General features: G+C 40.7%; 2 protein-coding genes across 2 annotated transcripts in view; one reads left to right on the forward strand and one right to left on the reverse strand.

Moving 5' to 3' along the window:
• Positions 1-1613: 1613 nt before the first annotated feature.
• ppwd1 (peptidylprolyl isomerase domain and WD repeat containing 1) lies at positions 1614-9130 on the reverse strand. Its single transcript, XM_028601739.1, has 11 exons — positions 8758-9130; positions 8547-8649; positions 7492-7595; positions 7187-7307; positions 6266-6713; positions 5992-6182; positions 4862-5051; positions 4578-4759; positions 4389-4470; positions 3002-3184; positions 1614-1802 (listed from the first exon to the last, which is right to left on the reverse strand). Exons 1-11 carry the CDS (start codon positions 8888-8890, stop codon positions 1659-1661), a joined length of 1881 nt encoding a protein of 626 aa, XP_028457540.1. The 5' UTR covers positions 8891-9130; the 3' UTR covers positions 1614-1658.
• Positions 9131-9217: 87 nt separating this feature from the next.
• cwc27 (CWC27 spliceosome associated cyclophilin) overlaps positions 9218-26588 on the forward strand; it is a 28017-nt gene continuing 10646 nt past the window's right edge. The window contains exons 1-11 of the mRNA XM_028601420.1: positions 9218-9611; positions 9980-10076; positions 11131-11243; positions 11430-11573; positions 12154-12252; positions 12355-12458; positions 12732-12801; positions 14058-14137; positions 14221-14257; positions 14354-14529; positions 24782-24885. Coding sequence (XP_028457221.1) covers positions 9570-9611; positions 9980-10076; positions 11131-11243; positions 11430-11573; positions 12154-12252; positions 12355-12458; positions 12732-12801; positions 14058-14137; positions 14221-14257; positions 14354-14529; positions 24782-24885 — 1066 coding nt within the window. The 5' untranslated portion in view covers positions 9218-9569. The remainder of the gene's footprint in view (positions 9612-9979; positions 10077-11130; positions 11244-11429; positions 11574-12153; positions 12253-12354; positions 12459-12731; positions 12802-14057; positions 14138-14220; positions 14258-14353; positions 14530-24781; positions 24886-26588) is intronic.

Genomic DNA, 26588 nt, shown 5'->3' on the forward strand with positions numbered 1-26588 from the left:
TTCTAACCCTTTTTTTCCAGAGACAAGCCGTTTATCTGGCATCTACCTGACTTATGTCCAGTAAAATGTTAAAAATCCTTGTGTCCTGACTTGAGAGAACTCTTATGTTTTTTTTTTTTCTATCTCACTTTCATCCTAACCACCTCCATATGTGACCGTAACCTCAACTTAACTGCAGAGTAGTCTGTATTCGTGACCGTATCATTCACGTACCTTCGGTTGATTCAGCATATTTGGACAACACATCTTATAATCCTGAGAAATGACTACAATGCCCTTTTTTTTAGCTACATTCAGTAAATACGCAGGTGAGACAGGACAGGAATGTTCACTACGGTTTAAATGAACCCAGACAACTTCCGGTGGCTTTAGACGGACGGTCAAATGTTCCGATTTTGGCTAAATTCTCACTTTGCCTTGACATCTATTGTAAGCAATAGCAGTTGATACTTTCATAGGGTCTTTAAGTTATTTGTGGGCTTTGTTATTTTTTAAGAGTACTGTATGAGCCTATTTAATGCCACAGCTGGTCTCGAAATGGCGCACCAGTCGAGTTTTGGTTTGGATGTTTTTTCTGTTACAGAACAAACCGTTGTACTGATCTTATTTATGAGCAGGAACACTGATGTTACTTTGATACGAGGCTTTTGTGAGAAACTCAGTTTTTTTTAAGCACCGATTCTGCCTCTGTTTTGTGGAGTCTTGCACGCAGACTGTGTTATAATGCACTCATTTTCTGCCTCTCTACCGGTTTTCATTTGGGAGCAAATGAGCTATCTGCTGTTTCTTAGAAGACTGAGTATGAACCTCACTGCAAAAATAAAATAAAATATGTATATTCCTATTTAAACATCTCCCAAGTCCTGTTAATCTGTTGCAAGTGCTTTGGAGATGGTACAACTTAAATCAACAGCCTTCAGTAATAATGTAATGTGAAACATTAAGCCTAACACTTACACTTGTCTTGTTATTAAGAACCCATCCTTTGACTTAGATTGAATTCATTGCTATGTAATGTTTAATACATGTATCTATGTATAAAAATACTAATAAAAAAAAAAAAAATGCACGTGTGATAAGCCTTTCCACATTTGTGAAAACATGTCATTTTGTTTTTGAAACGTAGAAAGCACAATGCCCATCGAAACCTTTGTTACCAGTGGACTTGATAATGGCTTTTGTAAATTATTCATAATGTGTTGCTGTAAAATAAAAATTAAATTGACCTTATGTGTCATTATGGCTGTTTGCTTCTTCTTTGATGGAACCAACAACTTCGCATTGGCTTCTGCTGCTTTAATCTACAGGTTGTTAAAGGCCTCAGGAAACGGAAGTCCGAGCGCTAGTTGTTTCTGAGTATTTCTGGTATAAACACGAAGCTAGTGAGGGGTTTGTCTCGGATATTGATTGCCATTTAAAGTAGCCAATAGCGCTGCGTTGGTGTTACGCTCCACCCTCCCTCCCTCGAGTGACAGCAGCTAAACATGGGACCACAGGAAGCAGTCTGTTCTCATGAACCATTGATTATTAGACTGAAACCTCATCTCCAAATGATTCAAACTACAGTTTTGCTCTAAGCATCCTTTAATAACTCCTCCAGGTAAAAAAAAAAAAAAAAAAAAAAAAATCACTGTACAGGACATGCCAAAGACATACGATCACTTTATGGTGATGTTGATGATGCTGATGTCTTCATACGGTTTGTCGGTCTTGGGGTTAACTTTGACGTTGGAGATCCTCTGGACGGCCTCCATGCCTTTCGTACACCTTCCAAACACTGTGTGCTTGTTGTCGAGCCAAGGCTGAGGGAGGAAATACAGTAGCACCTTAAACAACATCCCAGATGAGATATTTAGGGCCTTTTCAGACATGGAATCTGTAGCGTCACTGCCTTCATCACTCTGTAAAGGTTTTGTTATCGTTCAGACACGACCGGACCTTTAAAGAAAGAGCCACAATATTTGACATCTGGTGAAAGATGGAGTGGCGCTGCTGAAGAACGGCGGTGAGTTGGACAATAACCATATCCAGGATATCACCAGGTTCGGTTTTCTTCCGGGCTGCATCAATGATGGATTTTAAAACTCAGTTGAAGCCTTAATTAATGACTACTGTGAGCCAAGCTTGTAACTAGTGCCCCCCAATAAACTTCCTCATCAATGTGATCATTTATTAGCCAAAATATGATATTCTGATGCCCGTTTACAATCCGACAAAACCCAAGCACAGTTAGAAATGACAAGATGTCAGACTCCAACTTCATTCTTTACTTAAGCTGCGCTGGAGCACCACTAGGGGTGGCCAAAGCTTCACAGGGGATCATAAGGCCCTCTTGATTTTAAGATTTTTTTTTAAATTTCTCACAAACAAAGAACTGTAAATGTTAGATATTTTATTTTATATAACAGTCCTTCCAGAAAAATGTGGCGTCTTTTTGTGATTGTTGCGGGCAAAAACCCTTGATTATGCGGCACGTTTTCTTAAAAAATGCGGACTTTGGCTGATTATGATCGCATGATCGCGTTTTTCTGGAGGGACTGATATAAATTTCTATAGTTAATCGCGATTAATCGCATGTTTTATCACATGATTAAAATTCTATTATTTAGCATTTCTTGCCCTGGGCAAGGGAGATAAAAAGGACAATATAGACAATACAATTAAAACAGATAAAAAACTTAAACAACATGCGACAAGCATTACATCACGTATAATCACGTATGATCTAAATCTCAGCAAGAAGGCGAATAAGCGGATCTCACAAAATGTTGAACTATTCCTTTAAGGTCAAATGTTTAACATGGCCCTTAAAAAGGCAGACTAGCACTTGCTATTCAACCTACTCAGAGTGTCTTTGGGTTTTTTTTACGGAAAAGAAGCTTGGGGTGCTTAACTAAATCTGAGGCTGACATTTTCCATTTCCAGCACATTAGTAAATTGCATGTCTGAAAGGGGCTTTAGTTGGGTTTGCCAATGTGAGCTACGAACGGGGGCGACTTACAGTTGGAACGACGGTGACGAAAAACTGCGAGCCGTTGGTGCCGGGGCCCCCGTTGGCCATACTGAGCGTGTACGGGCGGTCGTGCCTCAGGGTGGCGTGGAACTCGTCCTCAAACTCTCCGCCCCAGATGCTCTCGCCGCCCATGCCTGTGCCAGTGGGGTCTCCTGTCTGAATCATAAAACCCTGCACACAACAAAGACAAAGATTCATACACAGCTCTTACACAGAGGCGGAGAAGGCAATGTTCACACTTGGCGTTTTTTTTAATCTGCCAGCGCAGATTTTTTTGGAGCATTTTTGGCCTTTATTTTGATAGACAGCTGAAGACATGAAAGGGGAGAGAGAGGGGGGGGATGACATGCAGCAAAGGGCCGCAGGTCGGAGTCAAAAAAAAGTTACATTTTTTCTGAAAATTAAATGCCCTACGCCAAGTGCTTTATTGACAGCTGACCAATGACAAGCAGAGTAGCAAGACCGGTCGTTTCCAAAACAAGAAGAAAATGGAGTCGGAGCACAGCGAGTTCTACGATGTGACCGGGTGGATCCTGTTCAGGGGACTGGCTTGGTTTTATCTAGCACCGCTCCACATAGCACTCTTGGATAATGTAGCAGTAGCTGTTGTTATAGCAACAAAAGACGCTCGGCCGCTTTTTTTTTCTTCTTTTTTTTTTTACAACAACAGTGTTTCCTCTATGTTGATTTGACCGTGGCGGCCCCCCTCGGCAACATTTCTGCCCCCCCACAGTATCAGAAATAGGGCTGCATTGTTAGAGTGCATGTCGGAGAACGTTTGTATTTTAGGTGCATTATTTACATGCTGAAGTAGTGACAGTAAAAATAACCTGACCTGACCCCACTGCTAAATAAAAATCCCAAAGGAAACACTGAACAAAAGCGCCCTAGTCAACTTTTTCTTATCAAAAAAGCAGAGCTCAGCCGATATATCAGCGGGCTGACATTATCGGCCGATATTAGGTATTTTCCAAACTATCGGTATCGGCATTTATAATGGCAGATGATTCTGATAATTGAATATTAATTTTTTTTAATAAAAACGGACTAAACCCCCTCCAACCATGTTCTGAGTGTTGGTGTTGCATAGTATGTTCCACCAGAGGGCGCTCTACAACCCCCCCGTTGGCAACACTCCTTGATTTGTATTGTTGTTATTGTCTTTTTGTTCAAAAGGACCTCAAGTTTCATATCTTAAGTTACGCATTTCTGGATTTTTGTTTTTTTAAATTTATATCGGCCGATGTATCGGAATATCGGATTTTTAAATCATGAAATATTTGTGTCGTACTTAAAAATCCTTTATTGGTCGCGCTCTACAAAAAAAAGACGCCAAGTGGGATCGTGTCCTTACTAACCAGAGAAGAAAACCTACCTTGATCACTCGGTGGAATATGTGACCGTTGTAGTAGCCGTTCCTGCTGTGAACACAGAAGTTCTCCACGGTTTTGGGGCATCTAAAATAAAAAAAAAAAAAAAAAAAGAGCAAAGAAGTATACTTATATATCTTGTTAAATGTAAAAGGAGACTTCTCAACAAAGCCATTGTGTTCTCAAAAACCTACTCCACGGGGAAAAGCTTGATGTGGATGTCTCCCATGGTGGTGTGGATGATGGCGCTGTCCGACACTCTCTTGGGACCCTCGGCCTGCGTGGCGGCCATCACCTCTTCCTTCGAGGGCTTCTCGTTAAAGATGTCTCTGTCCGAGTCTGCACTCTTTGTATCCTCTGGCTCTCTCTTTGAGAACTTAAGTACAGAAAAAAGAAAAAAAAGAATGTTGTATTAAGACGGATAGCAGTGGGAGGGAAAAGAAAGGTTCATGTTATTTTGAACGGCACGTTATCTCACCATGTAGAAGCGGTTCTTCTTAAACGCGGTGCAGAAGACGGTGGGGTCAGGCTCCACGTTGTCTAAGGCCGGGTTGTCGCACGCTTTCATCTCCACAGTGGGGGCCACGTGCGTGGCCTTTGCAACCCCCTGGAACAGACACAGCTTGACCACACGGATGTTCTCCAACTTCCCGAGGATCCGCACACATCTTGGGGGGGACGATCCAGAAAGATGTGTCTGACATTTGACCTCAACTAGGTAGTCTAGTCTACATCATTAGGTAGGGACATCGACTGGTCATGGACTTCAAGGTTTAATTAACCAAGCCAGTGTTTTCCCGTGGTTTGTGAAAAACTTGGGTGCACGTATTTTGGTGGGGGTTTAGGGGTCCTCCCTGAAGAAAATGTTATCTTTTTCAATAAAAAAATTAATTAAAAAAATGGAATTTCACATAATTTCAGACATATATTATTAATATATCTTTGTCTAAAACGTTGAAAAAGCTAGAGCAGATATTAAATAAATTAATACTCAAAAAGCTTAGACAAAATTTGCTAATGATGTCCACTGGTGACCTACTACCATCGTTAGATCGGAGAGATCTGAGTCATTCATAGTTTTTGAAGTTTGAAGTAGTATTTGAAGTATAAGTTTGGAGTAGGGCTGCACGATATGAGGAAAATATCGAATTGTGATTATTTTGACTGATATTACAATTGCGATATGATTCACGATATTGGAGGGTTAGGTAGTTTTTGTATCATTATTCTCATTTTCATCAAAAAATAAGAAAAAGCTTTTTTTTTGTGATTTTAGGGTGATTTTAGCGAGGATCTGTACCAAACAAAGAACATGTCTTTAGTCTGTAGGATTAGATTTGTAGGCTGGGAGATCTCTGCAGCACCACAATACTTCATCAGAATGGTTTGATACATATTTTGCCTATAAAAAATATTGTGCACCCCCCACACCGCAATTTAGATATTGCACTAACTGCAATTAATTGTGTAGCACTAGTTTCAAGTTTTTTTGGTATATTCATTTGGCTTAGGCTGAGTGCTGCACCTAAGTGTTCTAATGGCAGGGAAAACCCTGCAATCAATGCTTCAGCCAATAAATCGACTTTCTCCACCTTCACACGAACGTACCTGTTGGTCTCCACGTTGATGACCTTGATGCCGAGCATGGTCCCATAGAGCACGAAGTGGCCGGTCTCATCGAAGATGATATTTGTCAGTCGGATGCCGTCCACCTTCTCCAGCTCTCTCTCCACAGCCATCCGCCTCCCGAACTCCATGTCGGGCAGCTGCTGCCTCATCTGCTGCAGCTCTGTGAACATCTGACACACAAAGCCCAGTGTGATAAGCACGCGAGTTAGCCACATCAGCGGAGACCCAGGCTGAGCCATGTGTGAGAACTTACACTTAACGACTCATCGAACACTCTCATCAGTTTCCCTGTCAGGAAGCGGAAGATTCGGACTTTCCTGTCGGACGCGATGGTGGCCATTTTCTTCCCGTCCGAAGAAAACGTGAGGCTTGTGGGGTACGTTTTGTGTTTCACGAATTCGTACAAGTCCGTTCCTGTTTTGTATTCCCAGTGCACATGCTTGGGGAACCGGAATTCGCTCGGGAGGCCAGTCCAGTATTCCAGCATTCCCGCTTTGTCAGCGGAGACGATGACTCGAAACCTGGGATTCAGGCGGATCTGGGACAGCGGCGAGGAGTGCATCTTGTCGAAGACGTGGAGCGGCTGGTTGCTTCCCCGTCCGTCATAGACAAAGATCTTCCCTGTGGATTTTTCCGAGCAGGCCACTGTGGAAATGGCATCCCCTGGATTGTAGATCCATTCAGACTGGCCTGGATGAAAGCTGCACAGAGGAGGGACAGAAAATCATCATGAGGTGTCGCCGCATCTTTGTAAACATGTTCTGCCATTCACGTGTACACATGAAGTACAATCACTAGAGCTGGGCGATATGGAAAAAAATCAAATGTCACGATATTTTTGACCAAATACATTGGTGTCGATACTGCGGCGATATCGTAGGGTTAACTAATGGTGCCTTCACAAAATATTAACACAATGAGAGTTTAGATAAATAACCACCAATAATGTGAATAAAATGACTAAAGTGGGTAAAGGCAAATAATAGAACAGCTGGAACAGTCAGTAAGTTCAGAAGACTTTACTGTCATGCAGCCTGTAAAACCAGGAAAAGACAACACTTGTGTCATATCACCATATCCAAAATGTAAGGCGATATCTAGCCTCATATATTAATGTTGATATAATATGGCTATATTGCCCAGCCCTAACAATTACTGTGTAATAATAACTCACCCCAACTTCAGCATATTGATCATGTCAAAGTTGACAACATCAAATACTTTCATGGCCTGATCATCCCCAACCGAACAGAAAAGGGCTCCTTCAGCACTGACTGCAATGCTTTCTATCACACCTGCAGAAGAGGCAAGAACAATTTCTGCTTATCGTGCCATACAAAACATGTTATATTGGAGGATTCGATGCAATGCAAACACTTCAATAAAATGCAAGGAAGCCAGCATTTATTCCTTCTTCTTCTTCTTCTTCTCATGAACTATAAATAAATAAACAGAAAGATAAATATGATAAATGCATACCGAGATGGCTTCGAAAGTGTTTGACAAACTCTATTCCCTCATCCTCCTTCTTCTTCCAAAACTTGACGTGGCCATCCTGGCTGGCTGTGATAATGAAGTCCGTCCTGAAAAAAAAAGGAATATTTCATTTCATTTTGTTGTTTATTTTTACAGGGACAATGCACAATTAAAAGTAATTGCACCAGAGTTAGCTAATAGCTAGTTTACATCTGCTTTCCCTGGGCAGTTAAGCAAATAAAATAACATACATTACATATACACCACATAAAACATCACAATACATTCATATCCAGAAATATAACATTTAAAACAAATAATTTGCAACACAGTCGTTGCAGATCTGTTCTGATAGTAGCCAGTACTTAAGTTTATTTTTAAAATTTGAGAACCTATCAAGGTTTCGAATGTCTGTAGGTAGGGAATTCCACAACCCCACTACTCTGACTGAAAAAGCTTTTTGCCCAAAGGCTGTTTTTCTGTACTGCGGTACCAAATCTACCCTGGCAGATGCTCTAGTCCTACTGGCACTTCCATTGTAGGTCACGTATCCCCGATTTACTTTCATAAAACACAAAGCCTGCGGCAAACGGAGAAATAAAGTAAAAAATGTTAAGATGTGAGATTTAACATTATTTAAGCCAAGCAGGTTCTGCAGGGATCAGGGACATTATAAACCACTTTCTCGTTTTGGTGATTGTTGTGGGTGTACGTATTTAAAAGAAGAATAATGGGAGATCTCTTAAAATCATCACAAGTAGTTAAAGGCTCTCACGCTATCTTATAAAACACTTATTGCAAGTCTTCATTAGACTTATCATGGCACAGTTTTCTATAACCACTTTATAACGTTGTTTTGACACATGCTGACATACATTTGATTGATCTTTTTTTTTTTTTTAAACACAGAAGTTGAGCATGATAATTAATCTTGGAATAAGGTATATGTTAGTGGACATGGACACAATGAACTACGAAAACTGTCCCCTGTGGGGCTAGAGTCTGTTGAACACACTGTGTCAACGTTAAGGGTTAACGTTTATTGGAAAATAACTTACTTTGAGCAAACTATCTGTGTAATAACGTCTCTGTGCATGTAGCTCCGTTCATACATTGCAGCTGAGGGGAGGTTGTCCAGATAAACACGCTCATAATCGAGTACTGAGGAAAAACAATACAAAAGTATTCAGGAGTTAGCATGGCTAGCATTGTTTAAGCAGGAGTCAAACATGTGGCGAAGTAACCTTTATCTAGCTGCTCGAAACTAACCTTTCCTTTTCTTAGTCGTGATAGCTTCGCTTGGCATGGGTCCGACCCACTCCTCCTCTTCTCCATCCCCTTGGCCATCCTGAGTGTCCTCGGCTTTTCGCTTAAGATCCACATTGTTTTCAGACGCCGCCATCCCTGCCAGTGTTCCGTGTTGTCCTTTCTGTGTTACAGTACTTCCGACCGTGGAATTCTCTCTTACGGGTTAATATCCTGCCATATCCATATTTGATTAAACCCAATACATTAATGGCCACTTTAATTTTTATGAATGATGGTTGTACTTTAATATCTAAACTGGGCCCTTTTTCATCATGTAATTATCAGGTTTTAACCATCCGTTGTTGTATTTTAACCGCGGTAGCTATAGTGGAACAAAGGTTCTCTGTTGTTTCCGAGGGTATATTGTCAAGGACACTTGGGTCAAACCAAAAGTCAACGCTCGGGGGTGTCTTCAATATTGCTTGGGATTGTTCTATGTCCAGCACATCTGCAGATTGATACTTACGTGACTTTATTATTCACTTGATATAATATGAAACCATATTTACTAATTTAAATGTTAATTCGCGAAGAAATAACGAAATAAACAATGTTTTATTAAGGACCCCCACGTACTCGGAAGTAAACAATAAGCACACTGGCTCAATATGGCTGTAGCTAACGTATAATATCTATTTGTCACTTGTAAAGCAAGCTAATTTAACAGCTCTACTGTTATTTAGTGGTTTATTTAACGGTTTGTCATATTTAGAAGTGTCACACAGTGTAAATAAGACAATTTTCTTCTTTTAACGACAAACGTCGGCAGCAGAATGAGCAATATTTACATCCAAGAGCCACCATCAAATGGAAAGGTGAGCGCGACTTTTTGACTTTAATTTGAACTAACGTTACCATTTAATCCTCTTATTTGAATTTTGAACAATATGCTTCATTATATACTTTACTTTTAGAGTTTACAACATCGATGTCGTTTAGCTACGTTACACGTTTCAAGTAGCACTATTAAAATGCAGCATTGTGATTATATTCACATATTCACATTACAATAAAATCACTAGACTAATACTTGAACCTTCGTTGTATGTCCTGCAGCTAACCTTGTGTGTGTCAGATGAAATGTTAGATCTGTGGAGCATTTTGCTCGTTTTGTTATGCACTCTCACACAAATGTGGATATGATTTCTTATTTACACGTCCCCACTTTGTGGTCTTTTCTTAGGTCCTGTTGAAGACCTCAGCAGGAGACATTGACATTGAGTTGTGGTCCAAAGAGGCTCCTAAAGCATGCAGGAATTTTGTGCAACTGTGCATGGAAGGTAAGAATTCAAAGGCAGTTAAAAGACTAGAAGTGCAGAGCTCCTTAAACAACAGTGGTGTAGTCCAATGTATTGTAGTGGCTATACTGTCATGTATATGTATATATATATATATATATATATATATATATATATATATATATATATATATATATATATATATATAGGCCAGAATCTGCCTTTGGGGGAGGAGGGGCCATATCATAGTGGGGGGTCTGGGTGTCCTCCCCCAGGAAAGTCTTGAACATCATTGACTTCATTTCCTGCATTCGGAGACACTTTAATGCACCAATTTAAGGTGGAATTACCTTTATTTAGCCTATGTGAAGAAGAAAAACTCAGATGACGATTCAAAATATAATGGAAAGTATGTTGTTGTGTGTCATTGGGCATTTTTAAGTGGGTATATATAAATACTGGAGCTTTCTTAGTGGGTATACTGCGTATACCCGCGTATTATGTAAACTGACATATTGTTTTACTACACCACTGTAAAACAATATTTCATAACAGCAATATCAGTCACCCACACATCTACAAATCCTCCCAACCCAATTAAGTAATATGAATTTATCACTGTCGCTTTTATTATTAGACACTTCATTATCCACATATGTTGACTTTTATGCTTGCCTCCGACAAATGTCTAGCCGTGCACTTACTCAAAGAATTTACGCCAGCAACAAATTGTACTTAATCAATTGTAAGTGTTACAATGTTCAATGTCCATTGCAAGTCGCGTCATGCCATTTCCATCACCTTTAATACATGTTGAGATAATACCGATTGCAACGGTCTTCAGGGTTGGTTTGTTGTTGCATAAATAGGTCAATATTTAATTTGAAACTTATTTTAAATAACCTTGTCACAGTAGTTGGGGTATTGTTCACTCGACTACTATTTACTCATTTACTTTTCTGTACTGTTTACTGTCTCTGTTTTTCTTGTATTTTCTACCAAATTACAGAATTAGTTCCAGGAAATTATTAAGACATTTTTCAGAAATGATAGTCCTGTAAAATAAAGTGTGAGCTTATATTTCTCTATCCTGTAGGTTACTATGATGGCACAGTGTTTCACCGAGTGGTGCGTGAGTTCATTGTTCAGGGGGGAGACCCCACTGGAACAGGGACTGGTGGAGAGTCCATCTACGGTCGGCCATTCAAAGTCAGACATCTCTACTTCTTTTTGGAATATTCAGTCTATATGATGTTAAAACTAACCGATTTATCATTTGAATAATGCTTAGCACATGCTAACATCCTAACCACTATTCCCAATCAATGTAGCTCACATTGAAATGAACGTACCTAAGTCTTTTTATTTTTATTTTTTATTTCTTTTTACTTTTAGGATGAATTTCACTCCAGACTGCGCTTCAATCGGAGAGGTTTGGTTGCCATGGCAAATGCTGGCCCACATGATAATGGAAGTCAGTTTTTCTTCACCTTGGGACGTGCAGATGAGCTCAACAATAAACACACCATATTCGGCAAGGTGAATCTAAAGAACTGTAGCAGTTTACATAAATATTTCCATTGTGTATTTAAGTCTATCTGTCAAAGCCAGATATCTGTCAAAGGACATTAAAACCTTCCCTGTGCGACTGTTTTTTTTTTTTTTTTTCTTCAATCATGTCTTTATCAGGTTTTAACCATTCAAGTTGATTTATTTTATCCGGGGTAGCTATAGCCGAACAAAAGTACTCTGTTGTTTCCGAGGGGTTTATGTTTTTATTATATTCATACTTTTTATTGATCCCTAGTGGGGAAATTACAATATTTTTCACTCAGTTGTTAGAACACACTACAACACAGGCCTGAAATACACACACATGCACAAAAGGAGAGATGTCACGAGCACCTTGGCAGTGCCTAGGAGGTGAACTGGCACCTCTCCAGTTACCAGTCCACACTCCTTACTTCGGTCCATACGGTGACTTGAACCACCAACCCTCCAGTTGCCAACCCAACTCCCGACAGACTGTGCTACTGCCACCCCATTTCCCAGAACTGTGTATGTTAAAGAGTACTCCAAGTTGTGTGTTTTTTTTTTCCCCCAACAATGCCCACCGCAGGTCACAGGAGACACAGTCTATAATATGCTCCGATTGGCAGACGTTGAATGTGACGAGGAGGAAAGACCTCTGAATCCCCACAAGATAAAAATTGCTGAGGTATTTTCTTCTCCTCCTACTACTTTTTCACTTCCTTGATAACTTTTAAATATTCATTGTCAGTGATTTAAATACTGATACAAAACGTGTTGTCTCTTCCAGGTGCTTCACTCTCCCTTTGATGACATTATACCCCGTGAAACAAAGAAAGCCAAAAAGGAGAAAGATAAAGAGGAGGGAAAGAAATCCCAGTCAAAAGCCACAAAGTGAGTGCATAGACGTCATCTGACTCTGTTTGTGTCTGCCCAATAATGTCAGAAACCTTATAACCTGCCCAGTTGGCAGTGTGATCAGACCTAAACATATATGGTGTCCTTATATCTTCTTGTTCTTCTCCTCTTTGCTCCTGATTCTTCTTGTGTTCCATCAAGTCATTTTCGGTCTCATTGGGTTACCGTGCTGAAACTCATTTTTGATTGCTACATGTGTTGTTGTTGATTAGAGACGCTTCAATGCCAACTGTGTGTTGATTTTTCTAGGAACTTCAGTCTGTTATCATTTGGGGAGGAAGCGGAAGAGGAAGAGGAGATGGTGAATCAAGTGAGCCAGGTACTGAAGCACAAAACTAGTCTCTCTGATGGCAGCCAGTTAAATCACAGTGAAATTATTTTAATAGTTTTTTTAAGAGAGAGAGAGAGAGAGAGAGAGAGAGAGAGAGAGAGAGAGAGAGAGAGAGAGAGAGAGAGAGAGAGAGAGAGAGAGAGAGAGAGAGAGAGAGAGAGAGAGAGAGATAGATAGATAGATAGATAGATAGATAGATAGATAGATAGATAGATAGATAGATAGATAGATAGATAGATAGTGATCCCAAAAATGGGAAATTACAGTGTTACTGCAGCAAAATATCAGACACACAGCACACATATAGAATATACATGAAATAATAGGATACAATATACATGAAATAATAAAAAGGATAGAATACAAGAACAAATTTTTAATTTTTTAATTTTTTTTGATAAAAACAAACAAAGTGGAGAATGTACAACATATATACAAGTTAGGAATACAAATTTACAACTACTTAAATAGTTTAAAAAAAATTTAAGTAAACCTATGTTTGTGCAAGTTTAGTGTCTATTCACTGTCAGACCAACCAAAACCTGTTTTGGGTTATCATTACCTTAGTCTCGCATTGCCAGAACCCTCCTCCACAGCGCTGCGGAGGAGGGTCTGGCGAGTCCACACAGCATTCCAGGATGGGAGACAGACGTGCTCTGGTTTATTGGCGTTTCTTTAAACCAATCACAATATTGTCTTGGGCGGCGCTAAGCGTCAGATGGAGCACCGACGCATCTGCAAAGTAGTCTCGGGAAGGAACTTGTTTTGGTGGAAGTTCAAAGGTTGTTTGAGTCTTGCAACAGAAAAATCAGATTGGTCCGATAGTCTAGCTAGCTGTCTGGATTTACCCTGCAGAGATCTGAGGAGCAGTTAACCATAGTCCTTAGAAAAAGAGTTACCGTCTCATGTTCTAGATCTTAAACTGACCAGGGCAAACCCTGTAGACTAGACAGCCACCTATATTAATATCTTGTTTAATTTATCTTGTTTAAGTTGTTTGAAGTCTTTTAGAATGGAAAGGTAGTGTGCTTGACAAACCTTTGTGGTAATTGGACTTTGAAAATGTAAATGTGTTTGTTGGTTAATTGCAGGTATTTGCAATATTGTTGTTTTTTAAATGGGGTTCTATTAAAATGAAATGGACGTTTCAGAGGTTGAGGCTGCACTGAAATAAGAATATGTCGCAAAATGATAAAAAAAAAAAAAAAAAAATCAGTTGCTCACCATGGTTCATCTTTCTTCAGACACTAAAGGGAAAAAGCAAAAGCAGCCATGACCTTCTGAAAGACGATCCCAGACTGAGCTCTGTTCCAGCAGTTGATAAGTATGTACAATGATTCATTTAGTAATAATAATGCAAAAGGTGCCTACTAATCCTTTTTCTTTGTCCTTCTACCGTTTTAAAAGAAAAAAAAAGAAGGGGACACCAGGAGATACAGCGGAGGTACGTCGCACACCGTAAAGTCTCTTTTCTTCCAAAACAAAGTTCCCAGACTCACTTTTCTCTGATCTGTACATTCCTCTGTGTTCTGCCTTCCAGACAGACGACGCGACCGACGATGACGTTGAAGGTGACATGGATGCAGACGAAGAGTATGACTCAGACGAGAAAGAGAGGATGAAAGCTCTCATCAGTAACAAGCTAAAGAAAGACAAAGGCGCGGTGAAAACCACAGATCCTGGTGAGGAGGAGCGAGAGAAAAAGACCAGCCGCAGGTATGACTGCATGTTTCTGAGCCGTGTCATTGAGTAGAAATGTATAACCTGAATCCAGCAGATGGCAGGTTGGTTTAATAAATAGTCTGCAGGACTTGTGCTTTGGTCACAGAGCAGCCTTAGCTGTATCACAAATGTTGTTCCACTTGTAACACAGCGTAACAACCTGGTGGGGGAGCTGTTGAACTGTTTAACACAGAAGGAAAAAAAACGTCGAGCAACCCTCCTCTGTTTTATGAATACAATTAGATAAGAAGAGACCATTCAGACGAGCAGCGCGTTTGGTAACTCCACAGAGACAGAGCGAGGAGCTCGACTTAAAATAAGAACCCTGAGTTAGGGCTGCAGCTAATGGTTATTGTTGATTAATGTGACGATTATTTCCTTGATTAATTGATTAATCATTTAGTCTATAAAATGTCAAGAAATAGTGAATGAATGAAAATTTAAAAATGTCTTTTGGTCCAAAACCCCAAAAATATTCCACTTAGGATCCTATATGACAACGAAAAGCAGCAAATCCTCACATTTGAGAAGGTTGTCTGAAGGTTTTCGCTTAAAAAAATCACTTTAAATTTGGGGGCCTCACAAGAGACAGCGTTTTAAAAAGAGCGGTTGAAACCAGCAGAGGCCAAAAACCACTGGATCCTTTGTCATCCTTTCCATTTCCCATGATGCAACTCAAATGCATCTTTAAGTAGACGCCTAAATGTCCACTTCTTTTAAACCTCACACCTCCGGTTTGTAATACGGCCTGTGCTTTTTATGTAAGTTAAGTCTCAAAGCTGAGATAACCCCGATGACCTCACTCTGACATCATCAGGGTTATTTTCTCAGACTTCGCCAAGCCCCTGCAGAGCCACAGAAGACACGTTAACACCGGCTGAGTAGCGCTCGGCGTGATGAGTAAACCCAACTTCCTGTGTAAAATGGCTCTTCTGAAGAAGGTTTTTAAGAATGTCAGTGTCGAGACATGTGTCTAAAATAAGTCCTCCTGACCAATTCTCCTACTTGGTCCCCCAAAATTGATCTAATGAACGCACTTTATATTTTGAACAGCATTTACATCTTCCAGCTCAGTTTCTACACACTTCCACTCGCTTTCACACATTCACACACACGACCCCAAAAACACACACTGGACCAACATCAGTGGACCGGCTATTTGAAACAGGAATGTTGGCACTCAAACCAAATTACTTACTGTGCTGAAGTAGAAGCAACAGTACGTCTGTCTGAGCCAACGGTGTAATTGAAATGAAGGTGAGAGTGGAAGGCGATGGTGTGTGTGGGACAACGTTAGTTATGAAAAGGACCTGACTGAGAATGGAGAGAGCGATTTATCTTTCATCTCTCTTTGACGCTGCTCGTTTGGCTGGTTATCTCTCCTCCCATATCCTCTTTAACAGGTAGCCCTCAACACACATAATCAACATACCCTTCTCTCATTAGTGCTAATGGGTCGTTCGTGTGTGTGTGTGTGTCCGTGTGTGTGTGTGTGTGTCCGTCCTGACTGACAGCCAGCCCAATGCAGGCAGACTGTAGTATATTAAACACAAGGGCAGATTGTTTTGCTACAAGAACTGTAACCCAACACAGTGGTTTGTCTTGGCAGGAAATCAAAGAGCAGGCTGGTAGGTACAGTGTTAGCCCGGGACAAAGGGGGCATTGTTGCAGGGTGAGCTCCGCTCTCCCACCGTTGCTTTGCTTTGAGCTTTTTAGCTGCTCTGTGCGCAACTAGGAACACCAACTGGTATCTAGTCACCTGGGAAGAAAAAAAAAAAAAAAAAAAAAAAGGAGAGAGAGGATGTTAAATGCAGCCATATTTTTTCATAGTTCTGTCTGATTCACTTCAATGATGCAGGGCTTTTGTTGTTTGCAGATGTACAGTGTGATGTGTTTAAGGACCGGTGTCTGCTGCATTCTCAGGCCTCAGTTGGGGAGGGGCGGGGGGGGATTTACAACGCTTGATTGTATCTTTTTTTCTCCGAGTCAAGGCCGCTAAGACAACCTTGACATTAGGAGTCTCCCTGAAACCAAAATAGCGTTTACATCGGGGTCAAAACTATCGTACGTTGCTATCCGGCAGCCAGATGCTATTCCACTGCAGATTGCAAAAAATGCTTGGACTTGTTCGCATTCATGAGCGAGCTGCCAAGTAATGGCGGGTTGTACCCAGACCAAGAAATTTTTTTAAAACTTTAAAGATGATTCACGATCAATCACAAGGGATCCTTGTTTATACTAAGTTTGTCTCGACGCGCTGTGAGGTTTGATGTTGTTGGTATTGCTGGTTAAACTTTTATGCTCCCAGTTTGACACTTCTTTTATGTTACTATTGATCAAGTCTGGTTTTGCTGTGTTTGAAGTAGGCCTCTTTAGGGGGTTTGCTTTATAAAAGACACTACTGAATGAAGTCCCAAAAGCAGCGTATGTGGTAGTCGCCACTTTTGTTAAACCCGACGGGGCATGACTGGGGAAGCAAAACGCTTCCATATGGCTGTGGGACACAGTGGGAGCTGCTTCTGCCAGCAGGGCCTGGCTCCCTCTGCTGTAGCTCAGGCTGAAGACAACACAACCGCACTTCCTGTTATTTATATCACTTGTTATCACGTACTTATGTATGGTGTATACAGTGTGTGGCAGCAGGCTTTAATAATGCAGACTTTATAATAATAGAGTCCGTAAAAATCAAGGTGCAAGATTATCACATTATCCACATAATGTCGCTTTACAGTCGTTATAATAATAACTAAATACCTATAAATGTGTGTGTGTGTGTGTGTGTGTGTGTGTGTGTGTGTGTGTGCGCGCGCAAATTCATTAAGAAATAATCAAACTGATCTTATGTGTTAAAACAAAACTTGAATAACTAATGATTATTTCCATTATTGATTAATCTGCCTCAATTTCCTCAAGCAGTGATTTGATGTGTGAAATCTCAGAAAATATTGGACAAAGAGCCCCAGTTGACGTATTCAAATTCGGTGTTAGGTCTAAAACAAACAATCCAAAACCTAAAGAATATTCATGTGAATTAATATCATGAAAGAAAACCAGCAAATATACATATTTGACAAGGTTGAACCAGTGTATTTGTGGCATTTTGGCTTAAAGATTAATAGCTGGAGATTAATTTTCTGTCGACCGACTAATCTTTATACATAAGCTGTATAATTTAGTTAATTTTTAATTACAACTTGATTCATTTGTACTCAGAAATAGGGTCATATCAACATGATAGGATTCCATTTAAAATCAATAAGTATAATGTGGAGTAATCGCCCAGCTTTATATGTGAATAATGCATTGTTACTGGGGTCAGGAATGTAAAATATTGTCAAATAAGAGTTTTTTTGGTGCCAAAGTCCGGTAGCGCTCTGAAAAATCAGTTTGTGTTCCTTCTGGCACAGTGTGTGTCTCACTGCCACTAAGGATTATTTTAATAATTGATTATTCTGCTGATTTAATCACTATTAACGGCCCAGCACAATTTAGTAGACCCCGAGATGATGTCTTCAAATGTTTTGTTTCATCCGACCAACAGTCCAATGACATAAAACAGAGAAAAGCAGCAAATCCCCACATTGGAGAAGCTGCAACCAGAGAATGTTCATAATTTGTGCTTAAAAAAAAGGACTAAAACGATTATTTGGTTATCAAAATAGTTAATTTTTCTAACTGACTAACAGGCTTACTGATGAATTGTCTGTTCTTTGCATCTCTAGTCTTCTCCTTGCTGGTTCTGGATTCGGTCTTCTGCCACATTGCTCTTTAAGACAGCACTCTTCGAGCCTTGTGGACAGTGTAACTTAAATGGGACATGGGACACTAATTATCCTGCCCAAGTGGCCGTAGCCCGGACGCTGCGTCACTCGCTATTAATTGGCTGCACCTGTCTCTTGTCATCGGTCATAACCCAACAGGGTCTCAAGGAAAGGTTGCAGAGATCAAGAAAGCCTTCGCCACTGCTGCTCTGCAGAAAACTGCTTGAGATAATCCAGTTCTTGGCAGCGGGATTGTGTATGTTTTGGAACTGCCAGGTTTACACATCTCTGGCCCACTGTAGCATGTCTGCCCCATATGGGGCACTTGCTCGCTGGAAACAGTTCCAGACAGCAATGCATGTCTAGGAGGAGGGGGTGGGGGGGTTAAGATTTTTTTAATATTTTTTTTAAAAGAATAAAAAGCCAGCAGAACGCCACTTGGACTGTGATCAATGTCAACATTTGACAATGTGCACATGTACTTTGTCTTTTACTCTCAAAAGCAAGCAACATATTATCAGCGGAATAGAAAGTTCTCGACTAACTTCAGCTGATACAAGTGTCACGAAAAGATCCACTTGATATCTTCAATCACAACTAACTAAGATATAGATCTGGTCAATAATTGCGAGGCAGACGAAGCGCTCTGAAAGATGAACCTTGGTCCGCTGCATGGGTAATGTGTTGGTCTAGATCACTCTGCAAAGTCATGCAAATTCCTGTGTTGAGGTTGGATTCCTCCACTCCAGCTCACAGTTCTCCTTGGCGTTTGACCAAGCCATGGAGTGCCCCCTGAGGGGAGTTCACCCAGCCATCTTGTTATTCTAGCACATTCATCCACATCACTTGCTTCAGTCGTTAGTTTAAGTCCAGCATAGCAGGGAGAAGCTGCTGCTGCTGCTGCTGCTGCCATCCTTGGGTGTTCAACGTTTACCTTTTTAAATACACATTTGGCTTGTTGTGGCTATATTTTTTAATTTAAAACAGTTTGACTTTATCAGTAAATTACATGTCTCGAATGTACCTTGAAGGCCGGAAAATTAAAATTGAAGAGAAATCCAAAAAAGGCAAGTACGCCCGCTTGTACATTTTGGAAAAGGATTGAATTTTTGATGAACCATACAGTCATCACTGTTCTATTTTTAAGGTTGTCGAAATTCCTGTGTCAGCCTCAGACTCCTGCCAGACGTTGGAGTATTAAATGCAAGGTTCTGAATCATGAGAGACTTTCTTGGTCTTCTGCCAATCACTTCATATGCTTTCTTTATGAAAAGTTAATCATCCACAGCTCTCTGGGTTTCACTTTTTTTTTTTTTTTTTTTTTTTTACTTTCTAAAAGAGTGACAGCAGCTGGTAGACCGAGGCTGCTGGGACTAGAAGGGATTCACAAAGAGGATCCCTAATGCATCTAGCTTTGCCTGTTTCGGTTTGTTCATTATTGGATGACACCATGAGTGGCTTTTCTATCTCTGTTGGCCTTATGGTTTTTAAATAACCACCAGAGTCTCCTCTCCTGCTGGCAGATGGAGCGTCCTTTTGGATGGACATAGCAAGGGGACGCTCCAAAATCCTCTTCTTCCATCCTTCATTTCATCTTTCAGGGTATAAATCACCTGTACTGAATATTATTTTTTATGGTTTTTTTTTTAGTTGTTTTTTAGATTTGCATCCAGAAATTGGTTTATAATAAAATGTGTTAAGAATACACTCAAATTACAAAGAGAAAACAATGTCCAAGGCACCCTTCTTGTGAAATTATTTTAAAAGGCCTTTGTTTAGATGGCTATTTCATATCAAAATCTTACATTTAAAATAGAACTGGGCAGCAACCCATGCTTATCGGCACAAAGCAGCCTTCTTCAGGGTGACGCAGCTTCACACTCCAGACTTTTTTGCTCCCTAAGTTACACTCAAATTACAATCGGTTCTGTTTCCCCTCATGCTTTAGAGCCCGTGCTTTTTTTTTTTATATTTGACATTGTATTGAGTCGACTATGCCTGTAGTTTGAGCTATTAAGACGTAGGAACCTAACCAACTATTAGAGAAAAGGGTTGCTGTTATATTTAACATTTGGAGTACATTATAAAACAGGTAGCTCAAATCAAACAATCTGATTCTTAGGCGTGATATAATAACCAAGTACAGCACCTTCGATTCTAATTGCTCTGCACATGAGTTATCACTCCGCGTCTGAGAAAAAAAACAACTGTACAGTTTTGTTAGTTTTATTTTGTTATTTTGTGTACCATTATGGCCAATCAGAACCTCAAAAATACACATGCACATAATACTGAACAAATTTAGATTTATCTAGTCTCTAGAAAAAAAAGTGGTTACAAAATAATTTGTAGTGTTGTGATGTGAGGGTCTTGAGAGGAATTTTCTGAGCCGCAAGGTGTGTCTTAACAGGTGTTATTGGGGCTTTTCCTGTCCTTTCTGGCCTCTTTCTCTTTATTGGCACCGGGGCTGTGGAGCCGATTGTTTGGCTGTTGCCTTGGATACGTCTCTTGTTTTCCAAATGGCAGCATGTCAAGGCAGGCAGAAAATTATCACTCAGTCCAAAGTGTTCCACGCTGCAGAATATATGTATGAAACCTCACCTCTCAGTCCCGGAGAGCAGAGCCTTGCGTCATTCTTGACTCATAGTTGGATATTTCAAGGGCCTGACAACGCAGGTGTAGAGTCATATGAAGTCCTCACAAAAGCGTCTCAAAAATCACGATAACATTCCAGAGAGTTAAAGTACCTTAGCAGAAAATAACAGTCTTCAAATGTAGACCATTCCAGAATTTATGGTCATATTATTTTGTCCAGTAATCACACATTTCAAACAGAAGATAAACTGGCTGTTTTACTTTTGATGAATGTCAATACGCTGTTTTAAATCGACGTGCACTAGCCAAAAAATAATTTACATCCGACCTGATTTACCAGGCTTTACCTGTTGTGTAACATGTAGTCTCGCTATGCCAGACCATCCACGCGCTGCGGAGCGGAGGAGGGTCTGGCTAGTCCACACAGCGTTCCGGGATGGGAGGAAAATGTGCTCTGGTTTATTGGCATTTCATTAAACACAGTTGTCGCAGTAAGTCACAATCGTCGCGAGCGATGTAAGCGCCGCACGGAGCCACTGCAAAATAGTCATGCGAGAGAAAACTCAGAGTCAACAGATAGTCTAGCTAGCTGTCTGATTTTACCCTGCAGAGATCTGAGGAGCAGTTAACCATTAGTCCTCAGAAATCCACCGGAGTTTAAAATTCCAACACAAAGAAACCAGAAGGTAACAGACATCAGCGAAAAATACATCCTGCGGAATATCCTGCGGCACCGGAGCAATCCCGGAAGTGGAACGTCAATAGGGCTGCTCCCTCTTAGTCGATTAGTCGACTAATCGGTCGTTTTGGTCTTAGTCAACTTAGATTTCTTTAGTCGATTAGTCACGTTTTATGCTTTTTTCATGCTGAATGACTTCTTTCCAAGAAACGTACGAGCACATCTCTGGTAAACCCAAGAATTAAAGTGGTGCTTTTGCATGACTCTTTGCGGAGAAACTCAGATTTACAGATCTGTCAATTAAATCAACTAATCAATTAGTCAGTACAATTGAATGAGTGTTAGTCGACTAAGAATTTCTTCAATCGAGCACAGCCCTAAACGTCAAGGATATAGACTATGTAACATGTGACATTGTGATGGGCAGTTATAGTCTTTGAATAATTTTATTATTTTTGCCAACCTCTGGATTTGTCACATCTAAGTCTTTGTCTCAGAAAAAGAGGTTTGTTGCCATTGCTCCTAGACAGAGCTGAGCTGACCACTTCCCCACACCGAGCGTGACTCTGCCAACCAGTTCTGCTCCTGGCAACTCCGTCTGGACTCAGCTGCAACATTTTCTTCCTTCGGGAAGAGAGACAACAAACAACCGAATGTCTGTCTGACTGATTCCTCATGTGTATCCTAGGGAGCAGCGGAGAAGCTAACGAGGAAGAGACGTGACATCAAATCGGCCACAGCTGTTAATATTTGCCAAGGCACTTAACAGTTAAAATATCGCACCGTTTGATGCCTCGATGCGTTGCCACAGACAACGTCAGAGATTTCACAAAAGTAACATGAGTGTTGGACAGCTAGAAAACAGAAGAATATAAGAAAAGGATATAAGTGAACGTCAGTCCAGAGAAGCAGATGTAAGAAACAAAGGCAGCCATTGTTTGGTCTGGAGATGGCTCACATGTTTCTAAGCCAAGGGCCCAGACTGTGCAGCTTACCTGTGCTTTGTGGCTCCGCAAGAGAATGGGACAAAAACAGAGCTGTCAGGCAGTACAAAAATATTATCATTTCCTAACATAACATATCTGCTCTGCAACTGGCAGTAGTCTCAATAATGTGAACAAGAGCAATAATCAGTGTTTGCTGACCGTGGTTCAGACTTCTAGCCTTTAGCTTCAGGGCCATCTGCCAAAGGGGATGCTACCTTGAGTCAAGGAAGCAAGGATGTGCCTTGGCCTGCCTCTGTCATGCAGTTAAAGATTTTATGAGTGTGGCTGGACATGAGCAGTGCCCGTAATACTTAATGTTGTGCCACTTGAGTAAAGGAAGTATAAAGTCTTTCATTACTCCTGCCACTAACAGCGTTTGACAGTTGTGTATTTCATGTTTCACAGGACATTTATTCAGTTTATCTGAATATCGCACGACTTTCATCCAAAGTGGTTGGGCTCTGCTTCACATGCATGTTCACCGTGGTCATATGTAGAGGTGTGGACTCGAGTCAAACAACTTGGACTCGAGTCAGGACTTTAGACTTGACCTGACAAAATCAAAAAAAGTCTCAGAGCTTCACTTTGGATGTAACACCAATGGCATTTAATTTTGTGAAGGGAACATCATGACTCGTTGAGGACTCGAAGCACAACGTTTTTGGACTCGGGACTTGATTTGGGAATTGTTAGTCTTGACTTGGCACTTGTCTCTATTGACTGGGAACTTGAGCTTGGGCTTGTTAGCCTTTACTTGGGACCTGTTAAAAGTGCTGTAGGTAGGATTGCAAAGATCCAGGCCTTAGCCAAAACATTTGAACATCGACAACTTCTCAGTCCCTCCCCCACTTTCCGCTAAAGCCCAAAACGGTCTCCTAAGCCCCTCCCCCCACAAGGGAGAATTAATGCGTGTGCATGAGCAGTGATTGACACGTTAGACACTCAACCTGGCCCTGATTGGTGCATCTGAACAGGGAGCGGTGGATTTTTGCAAATCTCACTACAGGCTGTAGGTGGTGCCAGAGGAGCCAGATTTTTTTTTTTTAATGACCTGCTTCATGTAGTTCAACTGGAACATAGGGTCAGTTTCAGCAAATATGACAGAAAGTTAGTTTTATAAGACTTACCTACTGCACCTTTAACTGGAGACTTGGCTTAGGACTTGATTTGGGACTTGATTTGGGACTTGCTGGTCTTGACTTGAAAGTTGACTAGAGATTTACTGCTTTTGACTTGGGACTTTGTTGCCAAGATTATAGACTTACTTGTGATTTGCAAAACAATAATATTTCCCCACACCTTGTGCTTATGTACAGCTTAACAATCATTATAAGACAGCAGCATAAAAGATTAAAGACATTGAAGTTAGTTTATGCAATTTACACAGGTTTAAATTGCATTTTACTTCACATAATTTTCTCGGGCGCCCAGATAGCTCCGTTGGTTAATCAGGTTTCCATATATAGAGGCTTACTCCTCGACGCAGCGGGCCGCAGGTTCGACTCTGACCTGTGGCCCTTTGCTGCATGTTGTTCCCCTTCTCTTTCCCCTTTCATGTATTCAGCTGTCCTGTCAAGAATAAAGGCCGAAAATGCCCAAAAAATAATAATAATAAAAAAAGTAACTAATTTTCTCCACGCTAGATCTGTATTCATTACCACTGTTAAGTGTTGTGCAGTTTAAAAAGTTAAAAAAGCTTTATTGAGTGCTGCTACAATGACAATTACTCATCTCAAAACAAGAAACACATTGACATTTTTCTCACTTGGGTTTGCTCAACCAAAACACTTCATCTAGTGCTTTCCAAGAGCCTGGAGGGGGGTGGGGGGGAATAACACTTATTTTGTTAAGGCTCCATCAAATTCATTGGAGTAACACAAGCCTTTCTTCATTATGACACTTGCACACAGTGTTTTATGTTTGTTTTATATACCCACCTAATTAGCCATGAACATTACATTTAGAGAGGCAGAACAATTGATGTTTGTTTGTGAAAACCCAGTAAGACAGTGGGTGTTGATGGATTTGTTTTTATGATGAATAACCTTGTTTAACAGCAGGAGTCAGTAGAGCCATAAGTCCGCTTTAACTGTCCACTATACATTTGTCACGACTGGCTTTTGGCTGTGAACCTGTTGTTCTGTCATCGTTCTTGTCTGTTACAGGTTTAGTCTTTCATAACCGTTCTATATGTTGAGTGTTTAACTTCATTTCTAACCTCACAGTGATGAATTACGGAAAGAGGCGCGACTGTTGAAGAAGGAACTACAGGCCATAAAGCAAAGGAAAGAAGAAAGTTCAAAACCTGAAGTAGATGAAGCCAAGGAGGGTATGTGAGCAGATTTTATTTTTTTTGATGGATGTGTATGACTGTTACTCATTATCGGGCGTATGATAATATACTGTACATGTATCTCACCACAACCAGGTGCTTGAAAAAGAACTCTTTTAGCACAGAGCTGAGTGTGAACAGTCTCTTAGAGGGTGGTCCGTGCTACATTCTCTGCTAATGGACACTTAGACAGGCAACCCTCTGATTTAGTCAATTAGTTGCAGACGGCTATTTTTCACCCCCCGACCCCATCCAAGGGTCTGCATTTTTGTGTTAACGCTCACAGAAAGTTGTGTGGGTGATATTTTTTTGTGGCTTCCATAGTTGCACATCAACCCCCTTGTGTTTGTTAGTTTGCAGCTTTGGCCAATGGGAGTCTGTAAAAATCTGCACCCCCCCCCCAAAACCTCCCCGGATCTTCACCACACTGCAGTCTTTCATAATGCTGTCAATCTTTGTTGATTTTATTTTATTTATTTTTTGCTGAGGCTGAAACACATTTTTGAACATTACAAAAACCGCTTAGGCACAGAGGTTAGCTTGTGTGTGTGTGTGTGTGTGTGTGTGTGTGTGTGTGTGTGTGTGTGTGTGTTAGTATATATAGTTCGTGGGGGGTTCTGCAGGGACCGGTCTAACTGCGAGATTACCACCCGCCAAAATTTACTGGAGACCATGATGGGCTTTTGTTGCTCAAACATAGTTTTTGTCTCCACAAACACCGATGGTTTTATTGTTTAAAACCCAGACACTGAGCCCTCTCTTGACTTGCTGCTGACTGATTCACGATTTAAGCATAAAATACAATCCTTACATTGTACTTTAATACGAAGATTAACTAAGGTTTTCTTTGGGGCTGCAACAACGGATTATTTTCATAGTCAATTAAAGCGCAACTCTCGCCAAAATGCAACCTAGGGTCTTTTTGTAATGTACTTGAGTCAAACTTTCGTTTAAAAGCATATTTAGGACGGAAGCGCCACTTTTACTGACTCAAACTCAAACCGATTATATTATAAATAGTTGACAGCTAATCAATTCATCTTTGCAGCTCTAAGTTCTGTCGGTGTGTCTGACTTAATGTGTTGCTCCTTCTGATATCTGCATAGAGTTAAGCAGTTTCTATAAACGCCCGAGGCACAAAGAGGCCTTCTCTTAATAGATCCAGTGCTAAACTCAAGTGTTGAGTCAGTAACAGTCCTGCATTGTTGTACCGAGTGGCAACTAGCCTAAGCTCCTCCATTATCTTACAAGGTATTTCGGCTCTGCCGAGGACCTTTGTTTTGTGCTTCTCAAAGGCAGGAGTTTTTTTTTATTTTTAAGATAATTTTTTGGGGGACATTTTTAGACCTTTTATTGTCACAGGACAGATGCCGACACGAAAGGGGAGAGAATGACATGCAGCAAAGGGTCGCAGGTCGGAATCGAACCCGCGGCCTCTATAACCTATATACGTGCGCCTGCTCTACCAACTGAGCTAACCCGGCCACGCCGAGGCAGGAATTTCTTAAAAGAGTTCCTCGTTACATTTCTGTGTTGGAATCAAAAGTTAATTCCATTTGATGGAATTCTAAGATGTCATGGCCCGATGGCCACTGCAGGGGAGACGGATGTCTGCTCAAATGCTGTAAATCCTGAAACTCAGCTCAGCCACAGAAGAACACTGTGGTGAGGGCTCGTTTTATCTCATCCCACTGGAGACA

Source organism: Perca flavescens, chromosome 16 (genome assembly GCF_004354835.1).
Source record: "Perca flavescens isolate YP-PL-M2 chromosome 16, PFLA_1.0, whole genome shotgun sequence".
NCBI classification, from domain to species: domain Eukaryota; kingdom Metazoa; phylum Chordata; class Actinopteri; order Perciformes; family Percidae; genus Perca; species Perca flavescens.